At 47.1% G+C, this 21,012-nt stretch overlaps 1 protein-coding gene across 5 annotated transcripts in view; it reads left to right on the top strand.

Moving 5' to 3' along the window:
- GRIK4 (glutamate ionotropic receptor kainate type subunit 4) overlaps positions 1-21,012 on the top strand; it is a 341,226-nt gene that overhangs the window by 250,263 nt on the left and 69,951 nt on the right. For all 5 annotated transcript variants that reach the window (XR_008311082.1, XM_053269826.1, XM_053269825.1 and 2 more), the window contains one exon: positions 15,315-15,476. Coding sequence is in view for 4 of the 5 variants with exons in the window: in XM_053269826.1 (XP_053125801.1) it covers positions 15,315-15,476 (162 nt within the window). In the remaining variant the exon portion in view is untranslated. The remainder of the gene's footprint in view (positions 1-15,314; positions 15,477-21,012) is intronic.

Below are 21,012 nucleotides of genomic sequence, written 5' to 3'. Positions count from 1 at the left end.
GTGTTTGGCAACAACTTAGCTCTTCTTCCTTCATCCCTTTCAGCAAGTTGGCTTTCTGGGTTCAAGCAGGGAATCTCCACCAGGGGATCACATGTGACCCAAACGTAAAGAGAAGCAAAGAGCTAGAGCATTGACCCAACTCCAGCTGTTCTTTTCAGGGTGGGGGCAGTGGCCTTCACAGCATTGATGATGATGATGATGATGATGATGATGATGTGCTCAGCTATTTTCTTCCTATGAGGAACCTAAGACTGAGATTCTCAAACTCTGAGATCAAGAGGGGGAAAGTTTGGGAAGAAATAAGCATTGCTGGAGCAGTTTTACTTGGCCCGTAATGAGCTAACCTGACTCTCCGAAGATCTGCCCCTTGATACCTTGTTCAGGCAGGCAGTTCAACCTCCTAGACCTTTCCAATGTCTTGTGTCTGCCATTTGCTGTCTCCATCTCCTTTTAATTTAATATCCTTTTCTTTAAATATAGGCTTTGGAAGGCTTTGCTTCACTCATCTTCTCCCCAGTTGATCGGCAAATGTTGCTGGGAGCACCATCCGTGCTCCCACACAATCCATTCTTGGAGAGCTGAAATGATGTGTCCTGGCCTCAGGGTATCCCACAATGCATTGCATGCTGGGGGTGGTGCATTGGAAGATTCCCCCAGGGGACGGGAGCTCTAAGCGCCTGTCTCTGTGTCTCCTCAAGCTGAACGCAGCTGAGGAGACAGACAAGCAGGAAGACTGGGTTAAGGGAGTCCTCACTCCCTTCACCCCAACTAGAAGTTGGGCTAAGAAGCTGGGCTAGGCGATGCTGGGCCAGGATCAGGCCCGATCCCAGCGGTTCTCGTGTGCAGCCTAATCCAGGCTTGGCTTCCCTGGATTATGTTGGGTTAGGCTGTGCATGAGAACAGCCTCATTCTCTTTCTATGTCAGGATATTTCCACCTACTGTTGCAGACAGCTCTTCCACACAATGATGTCTTTTCACATAAACTGCAATTCAATAATGAAACCTACAATACAGCCTACTAATACTAGCATCTGTGGTGCCATGTTCTTTGGTCCAGGTACTTGGGACTAGCTCTGGCTCATGGTTTTGAGGTTGTGTCCTACCATGATTTTGTTAGTGTGTTGGACCTTGACTGGAAAATTTGCATCCCACATAAGAGCTGGGTCAACATGACATTCCACTGCCACCACCTCAGTTTCACCCCTCTATTTGCAGATAGAGAAATGGGGATGTTCTGGTGATGCGTTGAGGGATAGGGCAAAATTGTGAAACTTACTGATGGTGCAAGCAAAGGGTTCTTCATGGTGACTACCAGCTTTCTCCTTTAAAATCCCCCTTTAGGCATTGCTATGCCCTGATGTAGCATCACCCCCAGGGAAGTTTTGGACTAAAATGGTGCCTCTACCCCCACTGGCAGATGCCATTTCCCCCTAAAGCCCTCTTGGAATGATGTTATGTCATGACTCCCAGAAGAAGAGCACCCTCACCACTACAAAATGAAGTAGTACAGGTGAAAAATTGTAAAAGTCTGGGGGAGCTATTTTAGGGCCCCATAGCCCTACAAACCTTCAAGCCAAATGTTCTCAGTAGACAACTCTTGACTTAACTGGTTGGCTCTCAGGGCTTCATGAAGCTCTTGACACCACTCATCTCCATAGATTCCACACACACACACACCCCTGGGCAGAGTTGGAAGTAGGGAGACCTCTGAGCTGCAAAGAGAGCAGTTCACATCCTTTGCTTGTAAGTATGTTGCTTACCTTCTGTCCTCCTTGTCCTGGGACAATTCTGAGGAATCCTAAATAAAGAGTCGGTATGGAGCAAGTTCCATGGTTGGGGTCACTGAGGCCCACAGTGGATTGGTGTCAGGTGTTGTCAAGTCAAGAACCAGGAACATTTCCAGATTTGTGAACTGTTGCCCTGTATGGGGCTATGAATCAGAGCATTCCTCGAATGTCTTTGCCCATCCAGATTGACCATTGTGTGTCCCTGACTAGAAAGGACTAGAAAGTCTGCAGTCTAGCTCTGATACTTGGGTTCCAAGTCTTCTGCTGGGTGGAAGGACCCCATAAATCTTTCACTCCACAGAATCGTCCACATGATTCAGGCTCCTAAAGTCACAACTGAGAATCTGGAGGTTTCATTCTTCAAAAATAAATCCTTGGTTGCTCCAATCCCGTTGGGGGTTTAGGAGATTATTTGCGGCTTCCATAGAGACAAGAATTGTGTTTGTTTTGCACAATTGGAAACCAGACATTTGAGCCGATAAAATCCAGAACCATTTTTATCTGCACACACTACCATCACCATTAATGTTCGGAAACAAAACTGCATTCACCGAGCACTCTGTCGGGCTCTAGGCATTACTCAAATTATGTTTTATACCTTCCCTCCAATGATAGTAACTTTAAATCGTTTCATTTGTTTCCCTCTAATCTCCCTAATAAAATGTTTCAAATGTTAAAGCCCAGCCTTGGGGCCCTATAGATATTTATATTTCTTTCTTTTTTTTAGGGGAGAAACATCCAGACATTACATGGAATTAATGAGCTACAATAGAATTAATTCAATTGCAGGCTTTCGGAGGCATCCAAAATCCCTCTCCTGTTCCGTACTTGTAGTTTCCAACCTCCCAAGACCTGTGGAAAGCATTTATTTCCTTGAAGCTTGCACTAGCCTGTCTGTAATTTTCTATCTGCAAATTGTCTCCCTGTGATGAGGAGGATTATAAATCAAGCATCAATGTGGCTACAATTTGTTTTATTCTAATGGATTTCTAGTCAGGTTTTCCTGCTGAACAAATCGCTTTAATTAAAACTTTTAGTCAGATATATTAACTAAAAGCTCTGCTATATTGCTTGTACTGGCATTAAAGCTGCAGGCAGATGTGGCTGAATGCAAACGGGTCTTGTAGCCAGTGCAGCCCTTTCATGAGGCAAGGTGAGGCAGTCAGCTCAGGCAGTAGATTAATGGGGTGTCAGCAAGGTGACAAGATGCTACTGCTGTCAGAGCAGCTCTTCCGGACCAAGCCTTCTCTGAGGGAGGGCAGGATGCCCCTTGCCTTAAGGAGGCAATCATTAGACCTCTTTTGAAGAAGCCTGCCTTGGATCTCTCAGAGTTGAGCAACAATAGGCCTGTCTCCAACCTTCTGTGGTTGGGCAAGGTGACTGAGAGATGAAACTGATTATCTAGACCCATTTCAGACTAGCTTTCAAGCAGACTATGGGGTGGAGTCTGCCTTGGCCAGCCTGATGGATGATCTCCAATAGGGGATTGACAAAGGAAGTGTGACTCTGTTGGTCCTTTTGGACCTCTCAGCGGTTTTCGATACTATTGCCCATAGTATTCTTCTGGGGCATCTGAGGGGGTTGGGAGGCACTGCTTTGCAGTGGTTCCTCTCCTACCTCCTAGGCTGATTCCATATGGTGTCCCTTGGAGACTGTTGTTCTACAAAATCTGAACTTTTGTATAGTGTCCCTCAGGGCTCCATATTGTCTCCGAGGTTGTTTAACATCTACATGAAACCGCTGGGAGAGATCATCAGGAGGTTTGATGCAGGGTGTTATCATTATGCTGATTACACCCAAATCTCTTTCTCCATTTCAACATCATCGGGAGAAGGCATAACCTCCCTAAATGCCTGCCTGGAGGTGGAAATGGGCTGGATGAGAGATTACAAACTGAGGCTGAATCCAGATAAGATGGAGGTACTTATTGTGCTGGGTCAGAACTCAGGAGATGATTTTGATCTGCCCATTCTGGAAGGGGTCACCCTTCCCCAGAAGGAACAGGTGCGCAGTCTGGGAGTGCTCCTGGATTCACACCTCTCCCTGGTATCCTAGGTTGAGGCAGAGGCCAGAGATGCTTTTTATCAGCTTTGGCTGATACTCCAGATGTGTCAGTTTCTTGAGATGAACAACCTCAGAACAGTGGTACATATGCTGCTAACCTCCAGACCTGACTACTGCGATGCGCTCTATGTGGGGCTGCCTTTGTACATAGCCCGGAAACTGCAGTTTATACAGAATGCAGCAGCCAGGTTGGTCTCCAGGTCATCTCAAAGTGTCCATATTATTCCTATACTAAAAGAGTTACACTGGCTGCCAATAAGTTTCCGACAAAGCACAAGTTGCTGGTTATAACCTATAAAGCCCTAAACAGCTTAGGCCCTGGGTATCTAAGATAATTTCTTCTTTGCCATGAGCCCCATTGCGCATTGAGATCATCCAGAGAGGTCTGTCTGCAGCTGCCACCAGCTCGTTTGGTGGCTACACAGAAGCAGGTTTGCTCTGTTGCTGCCCCAACCCTCTGGAATGCATTCCCCATCTGAGACGAGAGCCTCCCCATTTCTGACAACTTTTAAAAAGTCGTTGAAGACTGACCTTTTCACCCCAGCTTTTTAATTTAATTGTGGTTTTAAATTGTTTTAAGGTTTTTACTATTGTATTTTGGTTTGTTTTTATGTTATTGTAAGCCACCCAGAGATGGAAGTTTGGGGCAGCATACAAATTTGATAAATAAATAAAAGAACTATGACCCTTTCAAACTTTGCAAGGAGGGCTTCTTTTCTCATTCCTTGTGAAGCTTGCTGGAAGCACAAGGAGAGAAGAGGAGTTTGCTGGCAAGTTCCCCTCCTACCTGCCCCCCTCCCCCGGCACTTTCAGAACTGGCAAGGATCTGTTCTGAAAGGGGTCTGGCCCCACTAGGACCATGTCCAGCACCTAGGCACCACAATATTTTCAACCTTCCCTGCTTTTCGTTAACATTATTTCCTCCTATGTTCTCAAGCTCTTTATTTATAGGTTGTGGCCCTGATTCACTAAGCCCCTTTACATGCATGTAAGGAATTATGCTCCCATAGCCTGGCTTTTGTTTTTCTTTTTCAAAGTAGCAGCCCCCTGGTGTCAAACATAACAGGGCAACCCTTTCTCCAGCACTGGAACTCTCCAAGACTTTGACTGATTTGGCTGATTCAAACACCGCCAGCTACGTCATCAGATTAAGACTTTTGCGCTTGAATGAGTTACCTCTGGTTAATTACCACACATGAAACTTTTCACGTCACCTGATGTCAGATCAGGCATGGTGCTTTTAAATGGAGCATATTAACACATTCAACTTTTGATCCTCAAAGTGATCCAAGCAATGTGCATGATTAAGAACACAGGAACATAGGAAGTAGCTTTATGCAGAAACAGACCATTGGTCCATTTAGTATACTGACTGGCAATGGCTCTCCAAGGTGTCAAGACAGGAGCCTTTCTCAGTCCTACCTGGAGATGCTGCCAGGGATTGAACCTGTGACCTTCTGCATGCAAAGCAGATGACCTGCACACTGAGCTGCAGCCCCATCTCCATTGCATGAGCCAACCTATAATCTTTGTCTGGGACGGAAGGAGGTTCTATTTGACATCCACCGTATATTTCCTGAGCTCAGGGGGGAAATCTGTGACATTCTGGGTGAGTTGTGTTGAACAGGAATTCAGAGTATATGATGAGAGTGAACCTTTCTGACCTCAGAAATCTATTAATCCATGTGAAGAGTTCTGTCATTATTCTTCTCGGCTCAGAAGATCAGCATTAAAGGATAACATTGATCCCTGCTGACTTAGGTCAAGTTTGGAATATAGATCTAAATGTTTGGATCTCCCAACTTCTGGAACTTTTGGGGTGACCTGACTGGCTGGAAACTCTGAGGTCCCTTAGCACCTCTGTAACATTCCAACAACACTGAAAATAGAGTTATATCCCATTGGTCGGACGACTTCCTCTTTGCAGGGGAAATTGATTTCTGCATGTGGTTTATTATGCAATTATTGACACAGTCAATATATTATGACTGTAGGAACCTTTTTTTTAAAAAAAGCCATAAAGCACTTAAGGTAATCTTGTACAGTTTAGTGAATAAATGAAAATGTTTTCCGGGCAGCTTAAGAATGATAAATTGACTTAGCAGCTTAGCATTTATAGACCCCGAAGGCTACTGGATTCACAGAGGGAGGGTGTCAACTCCCAAAAGAACGTCTCCCTGTGCTCGCATATGGGAGGGAAGAGCCAGGCCTCAACTGGAGCAACAATGCCAGGGTCATGGGAGTGAGCAGTTCAACCAAGACGTAAGAACCCCTTTTGTCGCAACCTACATTGGAGGCTATCACTGTGGCAGTCGTGGCAATAGGCATGGTCAGAAATGATGCATGTACCGCAGGGGCCAGGTATTGTGGCACCAAATGCTGCCTTGCACCATGCCATAGGTGGGGACCAGCCCCCTTTCAAGCCAACCTTTGGGAGCTTTGAAAGTGGCACAGAAGTGGGGAGGGAGGGAGGTTGCCAATGGCCTCTTTTTCTCTCCTTGTAAGCTTTGCTAGGAGTGTGAGGAGAGGCTGCCCTTTCAAAGCTTGCAGGGGTCAGATCAACCCCAGAAAGCTGCTCCGAGAGCAGTTGCAGGGGCATCTTGCCCTGTTGACACCCCAATAACCTGCCACCTAAAGTGACTGCCTCATGAAAGGACTGCCCCACTCTACTAATGGAGCACACTACTTGAAATTTAGACAGGAGGGCCATATGTTTTAATGGCCCCCATGTTTTCTTTCAAAAGGACCCTCCCTGGGAATCCCAAATTAGTCTGTTAAAGAGAAGGCTATGTTAGAAACTTCTCTTGAACCTGCTACCATGTTTGTGTAAGGGGTGTTTTTATGTGGAGTGGGGGCATTCAAAACTGGGCTTCCCTGCGTGAAATGGTACATTCCTGTGGCTGGTACATCCCACAGAACTGCTAATTGCACCCCAAGTTCCCCACTGCTGTGTGAAACCTTCTTGTGCAGTCAGCAGCTCCATGGGATGCTGAACACCATGGCTCTGTTCTCTCCATTGCCGGCACTTCCTCTTTCTGGGTCCAAGCAGGCTGCAAGAGCCATTCTGTGTTCTAATCACATGAATCAGTTAATTTTCCACTGATGACATAAGCCAGATCTCCAAGATGAACAGAGACGTCCCTGCCAGAAGACAAAATGGGCATAAATCACTCTGTGTGCCATTGAGAGAGAAATGCAGTACGTATACAAATTCAGCTTGGCTTAGCTCATGCAGCTGATTTTGGGTGGTGCTAAGGAGAACCCATTTTGCCTTACTGTCTTTAGAAAGTGGACTGTGGAGCAGAACCAGGGGGGCACGTGCTTGCAAAGTTGGCTCTGGATATGTGCACTGTGAGCAGGTTTCCACCAGTACTTATTCTAGGATGCAATGATCTTGGACAACATGCTGTCACTGTAATGACACCATTCTAGGAATCCTGTGCCTAATATATCACCTGGCACCATCTTGGAAGTGCCAGAGAGGAAGAGAACCAAGTACTGGGATCTTCAGGAGCCCCAAAGTTCCTAATGTCAGTTATAGGGCAGGGGTTCTCAAACCTGCATCTCCAGATGTTGTTGATGACAACTCCCACCATCATTCCCAGCCATAATGGCCTTTGGATAATGGGAATTGTAGTCCAACAACATCTGTGGACCCAAGTTTGAGGACCTTTGTGACAGGGGATTATTGTAAGTTCCACAAAAATCCATCCAGGGATTTACAGGAGTCTTCTTTTCTTGTTAATCTTGTACAATGATAGTCCCTGTTTATCAGATGGAACTCTAGAATTAGATAAAAGGAGCACAGATAATTATTGATTGGGGGGGATAATGTCCTGTGAAGCCCCTGCCCCCACGAATTGACTGCCCCACTGCTGGAAAGTATTGAAAAGAACCAAATGAGAATTCCTAGCATTTCCACAGTTCATGTCAAAGTGTTCCTCATTTCAGTAGTGCTTACAACAAGCCCTGTAAAGTAGGCCCTCTGCTGCCTCAGGGTAGTCCCAAGACAAGTTAGTGAATAGCCAGCCAACCTTGTGCAATCCTGCATTACATCCCTTGGAAGCTGGACCAGAATTGGGAATGGTAAGTGGCAGCTGGCAAGATGGCCGGAGGAAGGGCTACAGCTGGCGGGGAGGAGCCATCCTCGGGTTTGCTTCGGAATCCTCCTCTGTCTTATTGAAGTCAAGGGTGGGAGAGAAGTTTCAAGTCTGAGAGCTGCAGTATGAATTCCCTCCCATTCCCTTCCCTTCTCTTCCCATTCAAAAATAAAATAATGGTGTTTGGGGCAAGTGGGGCCAAAGAAGTAGGGTGATGCTCTGCCATTTCAGAGGCCTTAGCTGGGTGAGCTAGTGTCTGTGCTCTTGGAGCCCGTCTGCTTTCCCTGGTTCTAGATCTGACTCCTCATCAGTTCTTCCTGTAGCGGCATTAGCAACATTTGGTGAAGCACAATTCAGGAGGTCGTTAATCAGCAACAGACCTAGAAATCCAATAAAGCTCTTGCAGTAATTAATAGAATAAGAGAAGTAGGAGTCTGTGCTTCTGTGTGAGAGGAAGGGGGGAATGGTCTTACAAGTGGGGGAGGCCTGCCCACTAGGCAAGGGCGTAGCAAGGTTGGAGTGGGCCCAGAGACAAGATTTTAAAATGCCTTCACCCCTCACCGAAGCTCAGCTCACGGTACTAGAGAAAGACATGCTGTTCTGGTAGCTCCAGGTCTTAACACTCACATCCATTTCAGAGGATGAATACAACTGAAGGAAGCCCGGGCAGGTGTCATGTGACTTGCCTCTGGGGGGGCAGGGCAGTGGGCCCCCAGACAACTGTCTCCCCTTGCCCTATTATAGTTACGCCCCTTCCACTAGGCACACCTAGGCAGTCGCCTAGGACACTGATTGAGGGCGGGGGGCATGGTATAAACAGCACCGGAAGATGGCACTGCCCATTCTTCTTTCTCTCTCTCTCCTGTATCGCACCCCTGCAGTACTGCACAGTGGTGGATGAATGTAAGACGCAATCCTGCACCTTCTGCGCGCCAAAAGACGAAGTCTTCTTTATTCACTGCACCTCAGCACCTCGGCCTTTCAAGTTAACAGCGGCATCTTTTGATCTCTGAAATGTTAGAGTTTTGCCTCCATAATGGACTAGGAAGTCTCTCCCACTGTATCCTCGAACTGGCACAGCCTGGTCATTCTCTGGTCATCTGTGTGGGTTGATCCTCCTTCGACCCAGCGAAGGAGCAGTCTGCATGGCTTGAGATAAAGCAAGGGCTCTCCACATCTTGGATGGGGTGGGGGGTGGAGGATGGGGGACACTGAAGCCAAAGTTCACCTAGGGTGCCAAAAACCCTACGGTGGCCCTGGGGCGAGGTGAGAGGAGGAAAGAGGAGCAGGGATCTCACATGAAACAAAAATGAGCATCTCTCTCTCTCTCTCTCTCTCTCTCTCTCTCTCTCTCTCTCTCTCTCTCTCTCTCTCTCTCTCTCTCTCTTTCTTTCGGAGGAGGCAGCCTGGCAGCCTCTTGCTAGCTTTGTAGGTGATCTGGGTTATTAAAGCTGCGATAAGGATCTGGTGAAGGAGGAGATATTCTGCAGCCAGGAGGGGTTCAGGTAATTTGGCCAGGCGAATCGATGGGAATGAAAAGGGCTCCCTGACTAATGTGGGTAGCCTAACAATAGCAACTTGGCCTTTCTTGGCATTCAGAGATAAGTAATTAGCAGAAGGCGATTGCTGTTGCAAAGCCAGCTGGGTTTGACAATGCAGACAGATTCTTCCAAGGAGTCTTTTAAAATGCATTTGCTTCTCATCATCTATGACAATCAGGCTCAGCTCCTTTCACTCGGGAGTCCTGCAGCTAGTCCATGGCACACATGAGGTATCTTGATTCTCCGGTGTGCTAGGGGAAGGGCTGGCACACTTACCTGGCACATTTACTGGGATCTCACACTAGGATTTGCATTTTAGTCAGGCACAGTAAATTAACTGGGCACTGCTCCCTTTAGGACAACCCAGGCTCCTGCCTGTCTTTCCTCCTTTGGCTTAGGAAGAATCCTGCAGCAGGCCAATGTTAGGACAGGTGACAAGTCCACCGAAAAGTAAATTCAGGTTGCTGTTAACCTGGTCTTAGTGTGGAAATCCATCTTAAGACTGGGGAAAGCCTGGGGACAAGAATTCTAGAGAACTTAGAGGACTCTAGAGGACTTACCACCATTGTGGGGCTTTAGGGGTACTGCAGCGGAGTAGGGTTCCCCTTGCCCCTCCGACCTCCCGCGGTCTCAAACTGCCCTTTGAGACTGGTGAGAGGCCGGCAGGGGGAGGGGAGACCTCAGGAGCCCCCCTCCACTGCAGCAACCCCAAAGCCCCACAATGGTGGTAAGTCCTCCATCTGAAAAAATCATTCCCTCCCTCCCCAAGCTGGGCCTGAACCGGTTCAGATTCGAACTGGACCATGCCCAGCTCTAGTGTGCACAGGACTGGACCGGGCTCGATTCAGTTTGAGTCCAGTTCTACTCAAACCGAACTGGGTTTTCGGGTTCCATGCATAGCCGTAGGGCACGGGCCTCCCAGTGAATTGCTCCGAGCCTCGGATCTCATCATCAGCCACCTTCCTCCTCCAGGATCTCTTCCACAATGGAAGCTCTCTGCCACTTCCACCCTCATAGGTGCTGCGTGATAATATTAGAAGTTTTTTAAAAACATATTCCATTATACTTGAGGAGGGGTATGTTTGGGTTTAATTATAGAAAGGGGGGCTATGGGTCTGAGGCCCAGATCTTTTAAGTTTCGATCGAAGCCTTTGCTACAAGCTGGTCCGTGACATGCAAGTTTCCTTGGAAGTCAGTGCTGTATTGTGTGTGAAACACTGATGATTGAATTCAGGCATCACCCTGGTGTTGAGAACGTACCTGGTTAATTAACAAGGTTATATCCAGCTGGACCCGTAGCACTGGCCTGTAGCAGGAGTATTCCAAAGCCAAGAAACAGGACCCAATTAATTCACTGTGCCTGAACGCAACACAAATCCTTTGTGCCAAGTTAGCTTGCTTACCCTTTTTAATTCTCTGGAAGACAGGCTGTTGAAGTGCAAATGGATCCAGTAGAGCTTTCAGCAATGCGTAACTGGTCTGCCTCTGCGTGGTGGAGGTGTGTGCTGAGACAGTGAACTTTGAAATGAGAACAAGAGTGTTAGCTGTTGTGTCCCTTTTTAAATTTGTGAAATGTTGGCAGGTTTGTGACAGGGATGAAAAAGAGAGAATGAAGGCACATTCCTAGGTATTTGTTTCTCATTTTTGTCATTTCCCACATGTTAAAGTGACATGGCAGCTGTATTCTCCGTATAGGATCTGGCGATGGCTGGAGCCAAAAAGAGCTCAGCACTGTTCAGAATTAGACCCTTAAGCGCTGCATATGCATACTTGCACTGAGCAACAAGCCGAACCTCGGCACTCTTATAGGTTAAACAGTGTTGAAAACACTTCATGGAAAGTGCAACTCCCAGCTGATCTGCTAAAGATCTTGCAGAGTCTTTCCACGCTGCCTAGATTAGGGGAGAATCTGTCCCTGAGCCAAAGGTTTCGGTCACTCGGAGGAGTTCTCCTGATGCTGTAAAATGCGAGAGAGCGTAGGTCAGGCACCCTGCGGATAACAGACGCTGCCCCGGAGAGACTTGTGGCCGGCAATTTCTCCTGCCAGCTGTCTCCCCGAGAACACAGTTCTCTTCTATTATTTAATAATGCAAGGCCAGCACTTTGGAAGGAGGCCCTGCCATATCATGGCAAAACGCAGTCATTATGTAATGTACATATTTCCTGCCTGCTTAAAATGTGGGTCAAGAAGGTCAAGGATCTGGCTCCTGCTTTGCAAGGACAGCATTTTCTCGGCGTCTTTACCTGTTGAGGCTGGATTCTGTCTTAGTTGTGCTAAGATGTGTGAGAATGAGGGCAGTTACCAGAGAAACCTTCAGGCTCCCCATATGTGGTTCAGCTGAGACCTCCATACCCTTGAATGCTGTATCCCAGAAAGGCTCAATATGAGATGCTTTCCTGGCTACTTTTCATAACAGGCACATTTCATCAAAGCAGATGCTATGGCCCCATCCCCTAAGGAGAGCACCGTACAGTGTTCACATGCAGTCTCCCATCCAAATGCAAACCAAGGCAGACCCTGCTAAGCAAAGGTGACAATTCATGCTTGCTAGCACAAGACCTGCTCTCCTCCATTAACCAGAGGCAGGTGCAATATAATGTCTCTCTCAAGGACTTGGGGGCATAACTTAGAATAAAGGAACCAGGTGCTGCAAGGCACATGCTGAGCCCAGGACTTAGTTGTCCACAACAAAACTGAGCCCACAGTCCTTCCACACAAAGCTCCACTCCTGGTTTTCTCCCAGGCTTTCTTCATTTCTGCAGCCTAACGGGGTAGAAAAAGAAAGCCTTTTTGTCAGGGCTGCTGTTCACCATTTGGGTGCTGACCTTCTCCAAATCCCCCAGAGATCTGCCAGTGGATTCCCATCTACCTTCTGCCTGCCCCTGTTGTGGCTATGTGCCTTTCTTTATCCAATAACAATGGCAGCAATGCTGTCAACCTAGGATGGTCTCCTCCCTTTTCTAAGCAAAAGGTTGGTGACTTTTCATATCTTTTCATATCTCCTTGTAGGCCTGCTTGGCTGGTCGTTGCAGAAGGGGTGCTTCTGCAGAATAATGAATGTGGCCTCAGACACAAAATGCATGCACTCTCATTAGCTCTATTTACAGGGAACTGTCCCTGCTTTTGCTTGTTGTGGATGCCCAATTAAAAGTATGTGCATTGTTAGAGCTGTCATTCTCCAGGGTTGCATTCCCTCTCCAGTGTCTCTGAAAACTAAATCTCCATGTGAATGGTGGATGCATTTTTTTTGTCTAGTGTGCATGCATTTATTCCCCCTGCACACTAATGTTACTATGCAGTGACAGCCTGTCATTTCACACACTCTGGAGAAAGTGTTGTATTTTGACCTGCAAACACATTGGCCCTCTTCAGATGTTTGGGGGGAAAGGATGATGTACTCACATATGCTATGCAAAGCGGATCCGGAAGTCCCCCACAAACACACACACACCAGCACCTAGGCATGTCAATCATTCCCCCTCACTCCCCCACTGTTACAGTGTTCGCCTGAAGAGGCAAACACCATGAAGCCTGGGGTGTCTCTTTGGATAAATGCCATAACCATGGGTGGCCCAGAGGGTGGGGAAAGGTTGCCATGCCAGCAGGCACGACTGCTGGACCCTCTTTGGATGGCATACGCACGTATGCTGTCCTGTTACTGAAACGTCTGAAGAGGGCTATATTCTCAGGTGATCTATCTGCTTCACAGAAGTACTAGTACCATCTTGGTTTTTAAATCCATGGCTGCTGAAGAGTCTGTAAGTACAGTATGCAACAGATCGAATTGCATATTTAGCTCTGCACAAATGAGTGGACAGGGTTGAGACAGTGATCTTTGATATGAGAGTAGGGGTGTTAAAAGTATGCCCCTACCTTATCAGCAGACTGTGAAAGGGTATGCCCTGAGAAATTATCCCCAGGATGGAAAACCAGGGCAGATTTCAGTCTCTGCCTCTTGCCCTGGTTTTCCATCCTGGGGATACTTTCTCAGATACCTCCTAGTCTGACTGATGCTTCAAGCTAGACAAGACACTAAATGCACCATTGTCTAGTTGCAAGCTCCCTTTTTCTCTAAAGTATCAGCTGTGTGGGTGAGCCCAGTCTGGATCAGGCAACTGGATGGAACAGACCTTTAACCCTTTCATGCCATGCTCTTTTGCTCCCGAAAATCTTCCCAAAGCTGTTCTTGGCCCCTCAAGATGGAGTGGGGGGATTTTCGGTGAGAAAATGGCATGGAGATGAAGAGTTAAATGCAACCTTTTCCTGCACTGCAACTTGACAATGATACATTCCGCAGCATGTCTGGTTTGACCTGAATTGCTCGTTTTTGCTTTTCTTCATTCTGATCTTTGGTCAGACTCAGACCCCTGGTCTGGGCCCAGGGCTGCCACCTCTTCTTCTCCAGTGGAAGCCATTAATGTTCCTGACTAGGCCCGGCAGCCGGCAAGAGGCTTGGCCCCACATTCCCCTCAGATTTGGTCTCCTTCATGCCTCTTTGGCCTCTGTTGGGGGAGAAGAGCGGACAGGCCCTCGTACTGGTGTTCAGTGCAATTGTTTCCACGCTCTTTGCATCCGAAATCTCCTCAGGCCCAGACACTCATTAGCCATCTGCCCTTGTTCTGCTGGTTGACAATGTGCCATGCGGAAATGGATAACCTGTCAGGGAGACAGGATGATAATATCATTCAAATGAATCAATAGTGCACAAGCAATTGTTGCGTTACCTAATGTAAATGTGATGGTGTCCAAAATACTTCTTTATCCCATGCCTCATCTTGCTTTCCTCAGAGCTCCCTGCTCCAGAAAAGTCTGATTTACTCTGTTTTCCTTCTGTTTGGGTTTTAAGGATTAGTTGTATCAGCCAAACTCATAGCAGGGAGAGCAAAATAACAAACTTTACTATTTCCGATAGTGTGTGGGAAATTCATCTCCAGGCAAGGGTATGGTTTACCTCAGGGCCGCAATTGCTCAGCAAAATGGAGGAACTGACGCCTCCCTCTGCCAGTTGTACGCCTCCCTCTGCCAGTTGTGGCTGCTCCTGATGTTACTTGTGGAGTTGATGTCATTTTCATGTATTTCTTTAAAATATTTTTACCCACACCAGCTGTCAGTCACAAGGATTCTTGGGGCAGCCAGCAATAACATTAAAAACATCCAGAATTAATTTGTTGAGAAAGCAGTCAACAAGTCCACTTCAACAGTGCACATCAAACCATATTAAAACTTATACTAAGTAAATAAATGAAGTTAAAGTTTTCAAAAGCAGCATTTTTAGTTGTTTCCCAACAATACTCAGAGCCTGGCATATAGGCAAAGCAAAGGATTTGCAGAGATTAGGCACCACAACTCAAAAAGGCCTGTTGCTTTTCACCACCCATCAGACCTTAGAAAGCAGAAGAACTTCAGGAAAGGCTTCAGAAGATCATCTCTAAGATCATCTTAGGCAGGTTCATTGAGGGTAACTAAGATTAATCTCCCCTCTTGGAGAGGCCATGCTGTAGCTGTCTCCACTGAGGCAAACCTGGTGGACACGAGGGAGAGGACCTTCTTTATGCTGTCCCTGTGGTTGTGATCAAGTGAGGTATATGACGTTTTCCTTGGCTTCTTTTAGGAAATAACAAAGTTCTTTGTGTTCTAAGGTATTTGGAACAATCTGAAATGTGGGGTGGCAGACCGTGGTGCTCTCCGAATTACTGTCAGCCTTTGCCATTCTTTCACCTCTCGCTCCCTTCCATAAATACTTTGAACTGCTGAAGAAGGTGTTGCTTTTCCCAGCCTCCTAATCCCACTTTCTGTGCTCTGTTTGCTGGCTTCCTTTAGGAGTTTTCCCTCCAGCGGCTGGATAGCCTTCCCGACGACCGAGTTAACATCATGGGGTTTTCCATTTTCAACCAGTCTCACGCTTTCTTCCAAGAGTTTGCACAAAGCCTCAACCAGTCATGGCAAGAGAACTGTGACCACATTCCTTTTACTGGGCCAGCGGTAAGTAAGCAGATGCAACTTTCAACTCTCCATGTAGTTAGGGTCTCTAAGAAGAAGTAAGGAGCAAAATTTTAAAAGAAACAAAAATGATGGGCGATTGGGGGTCCGGCATCCTAGGTACCTCTCAAGCCTCCTCTACTGCTGCAAAGGTCTTGTGAGTTCAGATGAACTAAATAAGTGTGAATGAGATCATTGCAGAGTACCCAGCTGTACTGCCTTGACAGTCCAAGGACAGGCTGAAAGCCACAAGGGGCAGGGTCTTTTCTGTGGTGACTCTTCTGCTGTGGTGCTTCTCTGCCCGAAGCAGCCCAACAGGCCAGCCCCTCTTAGTCTTTTTGATATTGCTTAAGCTTTCTTTGATCTATAGGGCTTTTGAGGGTGCAGGCTAGGTGGCTGCATTGTTGCTTCTGCAGTGGTACCGCGTGTGACCTGCTCAGTGCTTTTGTGGCTTGCCTGTGCTATAAGATGTTCTCCGCTGGTTGGTTGTTTTTATGTGAGCCCCTCAAGGGCCTTTAACTGGGGGGTGGCAGGGAGAGGCATATGAACTAATAAATGGACTTCTGCCCCATCTCACATAGGATCAGTTGTATAGACCTGTCATGGTGGCTTCATGGCACCATGTGGTGAGCTTCCCCTGTGCATCAGCCTAGGATGTCACTGTCAATGTACAGAATGATGTGTACCTCTAGACCCCCCTCTTTAGTGTCCATTTCACCAACCCTCAGCCGTGCAGGAGGTCTCAAGAAGCAGGAGCAAGAGGGAAAGACCTGGACCAGCCAGGGAGCTGTCTAGCAGCTAGTGCTCAGTCAGAGATGGATCTGGTGCTTTCATCACAGGTCAGTTGGCTCCACCTCTTCCTGGATCTTCTCAGGGCCTCCAGCTGGCCAGATGGTGGGTAAGCCTCAGGCTGTCAAACCGGCTTACCACGTGGGAATTTAGGGCCAAGGAAAGGAAGCACTTGTTCACGCAGCATGTAACTAATCTTTGGATTAGGCCCTCATCTCCTGCTTGTGGGCTTCTCAGAGGCATCTGGTGGGCCACTGAGGGAAACAAGGTGCTGGACTAGATAGACCCCCAGAAGAAATGATTGCTTTCTCCCTAGAAATCAGGCCCAAGGAAGACCCTGGGACACTATTCCCGCATGACTTGCCTCAAGGTGATCTTCCTTGTAAGGAATCTGTCTTGTTTAGCTGCCCTAGGAGAACTTGGTTCTAATGGGCAGGGACTAAAATGAGTGGGGACTACTTTTAAAATAAATAGATAGGCATTAATAACTGTGTGAACTACCAGGCACATGCGCCTCAGTGGAACTCTAAATGTTAAGGCATAAATACAGCACTGCTACAAAGCACTCAATGCTTCAAAATTCCTGTTCTCGTGAAAGGTCAAAATGACCTTAAGCAGACGAATTAGGATAGTTGTTTTCATTGAATCTGCCCTAAAATCCCAGGGATGGTGGACATCTAGTGGACACCGTAAGTTGCTCCAAGCAGCCATTACTGCCTCATCCTTGAATCATCTCTGCACTCGGCTCAGCTCACACCCTTGCCTGCCCGGCCTTCTGTCACTGTCCACCCACTCCTCCAGTCTAGGGTGATACGGATGCTGCTGCTAATTTACTGACCAGTCTGGTTGCAAATCTGATGCAATCTCCCCTTTGCTAGCCGTCTTGGATGACAGCTGAAATGCATTATAAATAAACTTTGCTAATAAGGCCAGGGAGCAATAATGACAGACAGAAAGGAAACTGGATCTCTTCCCTCTCTTGCCTCGCCATGGTATGTGTTTATGATATGTTTAAAAACATTCTCCTTCTGTTCTTGGTGAGGCACAATCTGCTGCTTACCTGTGCAAGACCCCTGGAAATTGAAGCTCAATCCTTCTGCCCCCCATACTAGTCTCCCCTGGGCTTCTGCCCAAAGAGAGAAAATTTACATGCTCCACAATAAGCAGCGTGCAGATATCTTTTCTTTTTAAAGGAGAAAAGCAACTTCAGGAGACAGGAATATAGAGCAGAGCAGTGGTGAAAGGTGTTTAACTCTTTCCCTGCCAGCTGTTTTCCTCTCAAAATCACCCCCTGGAGGATTCCAGGCACAAAAGTGGCTTGAAGGGGAGATTTTGAGAGCGAAATGATTGGTAAAGCATCTTTTCCCTGCCATAGAAACTTCGGTAGTGGGTGGTATACAATTATATAAATATAATTGTATATATTTGCTCCAAATACCATGCTCTTTAAAAAAAATTAAAGATGTAAACTTGGGTCCTTGTTATATGCGTTACCATGTTAAATCCTTGATATATGCTATTAGTTTGGATTGCTTTAGCTTTAAGAGGGGTTTAGATAAATTTATGGAGGAGAGGTCTATCAATGGCTACTAATCAGAGGGCTGTAGGCCACCTCCAGCCTCAGAGGCAGGATGCCTCTGAGTACCAGTTGCAGGGGAGTCACCGCAGGAGGAAGGAAATGCCCTCAGCTCCTGCCTGTTGCTTCCAGTGGCATCTAGTGGGCCATTGTGCGAAACAGGATGCTGAACTAGATGGGCCTTGGGCCTCATCCAGCAGGGCTGTTCTTATATAACATGAAATAAGTTGATCCGTTTCCAGTGCTGGAGGGGAGCTTATTTTCCAAGCCAGTTTGACATGAGCTGGGAGAGAGAAGTTGTAGGAAGCTGCCTTATACCAAGTCAGACCATTGGTCCATCTGGTTCAGTATTGTCTGCACGGGCTGGCAGCAGGTCCATGGCTGGCAGCAGCTCAGCAGCATTAGAGTTGAGAACCAGACTGAAGTGGGCAGGAGTGCTTCCCACTTCCCAGCCCTACCTGAAGATGCTGCCAGGGATTGGACAAGGGACCATCTGCATGCCAAGCAGATGTTCTTCCACTGAGCTACAGCCCCATCCCCTAAGGGGAATATCTTACAGAAGATAGCATTCACATGTTATCAATATGCCAATGACACCCAAATCTATTTCTCCTTATCAATATCAGGAAATGGTGTTAGCCCCTTAAATTCCTGATTACAGGCAGTAATGGGCTGGATGAGGGATAATAAAGTAAAGTAAAGTGTGCCAGCGAGTAGACTCCTGGTGTCCACAGAGTCCTTGGTTCTCTTTGGTGGAATACAAGAGTGGTTTACCATTGCCATCTCCCGCACAGTATGAGATGATGCCTTTCAGTATCTTCTTATATTGCTGCTGCCTGATATAGGTGTTTCCCATAGTCTGGGAAACATACCAATGGGGATTCGAACTGGCAACTTCTTGCTCTCTAGGCAAGATACTTCCCCACTGTGCCATTAGTTGGATAATACCGAAGCTTAATCCAAGCAAGACAGAGGTGCTCATTATTGGGGTTCATAATCTGTAAGACAGGAAAGAACTTCCTGTTCTAGACAAGGTTACACTCCCCCAGGAGGATCAGGTCCATCACTTGAGAGTGCTTTTGGACCCAGGTCTCACCCTGGTGCCTCAAGTTGAGGCTGCAGCCAGGAGCACTTTTTACCACCTGTGATAGATTCAACAATTCTGCCCATTCCTTAAAGAGAATGACAGTGAAAACAGTGGTACATCACCTGGTAACCTCCAGTTTGGACTACTACAATAAGATCTATGTAGAGCTGCCTTTGTACGTAGTTTGGAAACTTCAGTTAGTTCAAAATGTGGCAGCCTGATTGGTCTCTGGCCAGTTGCACTGGCTGCTGATATGTTTCTGGGCAAAAGTGTTGGTTATTAACTTTAAAGCCCAGAATGGCTTTGGTCCAGGTTACCTGAGAGAGCGCCTTTCTCTAGTCTAGAAGACCCCCGCTGCTTATTAAGATCATCACAAGGGGTCCGTCTTGGGGTGCCACCAGTTCATCTGGTGGCAACCTGGGATAGGGCCTTCTCAGTGGCTGCCCCTAGTTGTGGGACACACTCCCCGGGGAGCATTATCTTCCTTGGAGGCCTTCAGGAGAGCCTTAAAGACCCATCTTTTTTGCCTGGCTTTTAATAATATCTAGTTTTAATTTTAATCTTGTTTAAATGTTGTTGTTTTTAAATTTTGTTTTATTATGTGTTTTTTATTTTAATGTAAACCACCCTGAGCCACTTTAGGAAGGGTGGTATATAAATAAAATAAATAATTTTACTTTACTTTACTTTAATTTAATTTAATTTAATGAGTCATTATACTCACACGGGTTGCTGTTCACACAGGGAGCTGTTTTTCAACACTTGATACACTTTTCCGAAGGCAGTTCCCCAGGAAGGGTCTTCCTGCCTAGGGACTTGCAGATCCACGCATCTCCCTCCGGGGAACCGAGCCTCCCCAGACAGCTCTGAAGCCTGACAGCTGGGCAGGCCAGGAGGTTCCACATACGCCACTGCAATCCCAGGGCTTTCTTGCTAAGAGACGGTGGCACATGTTTGCGAAAGGAGGAGGGAAGCTATTTGCTCAAAATGCAGCTCTCATTAATCACATTGCAAAGAAAGGAAATCAGGGGAAATCATTAAAATTACAGATGGCTAGATTAGGTAATTAGAATGTAGGCTAAAGCAGATGTTTGTAATTAACTGTTTATTTCATTGACAGAAACCCTGATTCTACCAGGGGATTGGGGTGCCTTCCATTCTCTGTGCTAGGTTTGGGGGGGGGGGGGCAAAGATATGCCTACAGCTTGCTGCACTCATGCCCAGAAATGTGGTTTGGGGGCTCATCATGTTTCCCTCAATGGAGAGGGGAACATTAGAGTCTTCTAGCTTGAAAAATGCCCAGCGTGTCCTTCCAGCCCCTGCAAACCACCTCCACCTCCTCCCCTTCCTCCTCCTCCTCCACCTACTATGGAAATGTATATACTGCTCTTCAACCAAAGTTCTCAAAGCAGTTTACAATAGGAAAATAAATAATACATCAAGAAGATGGTCCCCTGTCCCCAAAGGTCTCACAATCTAAAAAGAAACGTAAGGCAGATACCAGCAGCTGCCACTGGAGGGATGCTGTGCTGGGGTTGGGTAGGGCCAGTTGCTCTCCCCTTGCTAAAGATAAGAGAATTGCCACTTTTAAAGCTGCCTCTTTGCTCAGTTAGCAGGGGTAACGCTCCTCTCTTCCTTTTAACCAGAGGACAAACTCCTGCTGGCAGCCCCTACCACCCTGAAAAGGGTGTACGCTGGTGCACACGCCCTAACCACACCCTCTGCAACAACATCAGATGCAAGGGGTGTAGCCAACACTGGGAGAGGGTGAACTCAGACCCTGGGAAATAGGACTGGGAAATGGCTTGAGCACACCATTGCAATGCTGGCCATGCCCCCTGCATCTGACGTTAATTCGGGGGTGGGGGTGGCCAGGATCAAGAAAGAGATCTGCTCAGACCCTCCCTGGATGCTCCCTAGGCAGTGCTTCATTCAAACACTGGCTGGCTGGGTGTGTCTTTCTCTGTCGCACTGGGAGCGAGAGAGGCAAAGAAGCCCCCAGCCAGCCATCACTGGAATGAAGCACCAGCTGGACAGGAGAGCAGCATGCTTTGTGTTCCCACCCGGTGAATGAAGCACTGGGCGGC

The sequence above is a fragment of the Hemicordylus capensis genome, chromosome 8 (genome assembly GCF_027244095.1).
Source record: "Hemicordylus capensis ecotype Gifberg chromosome 8, rHemCap1.1.pri, whole genome shotgun sequence".
In the NCBI taxonomy this organism is placed as follows: Eukaryota; Metazoa; Chordata; class Lepidosauria; order Squamata; family Cordylidae; genus Hemicordylus; species Hemicordylus capensis.
The sequence above is the reverse complement of the archived record's forward strand: the minus strand, read 5'-3'. Positions and strand labels throughout refer to the sequence as shown.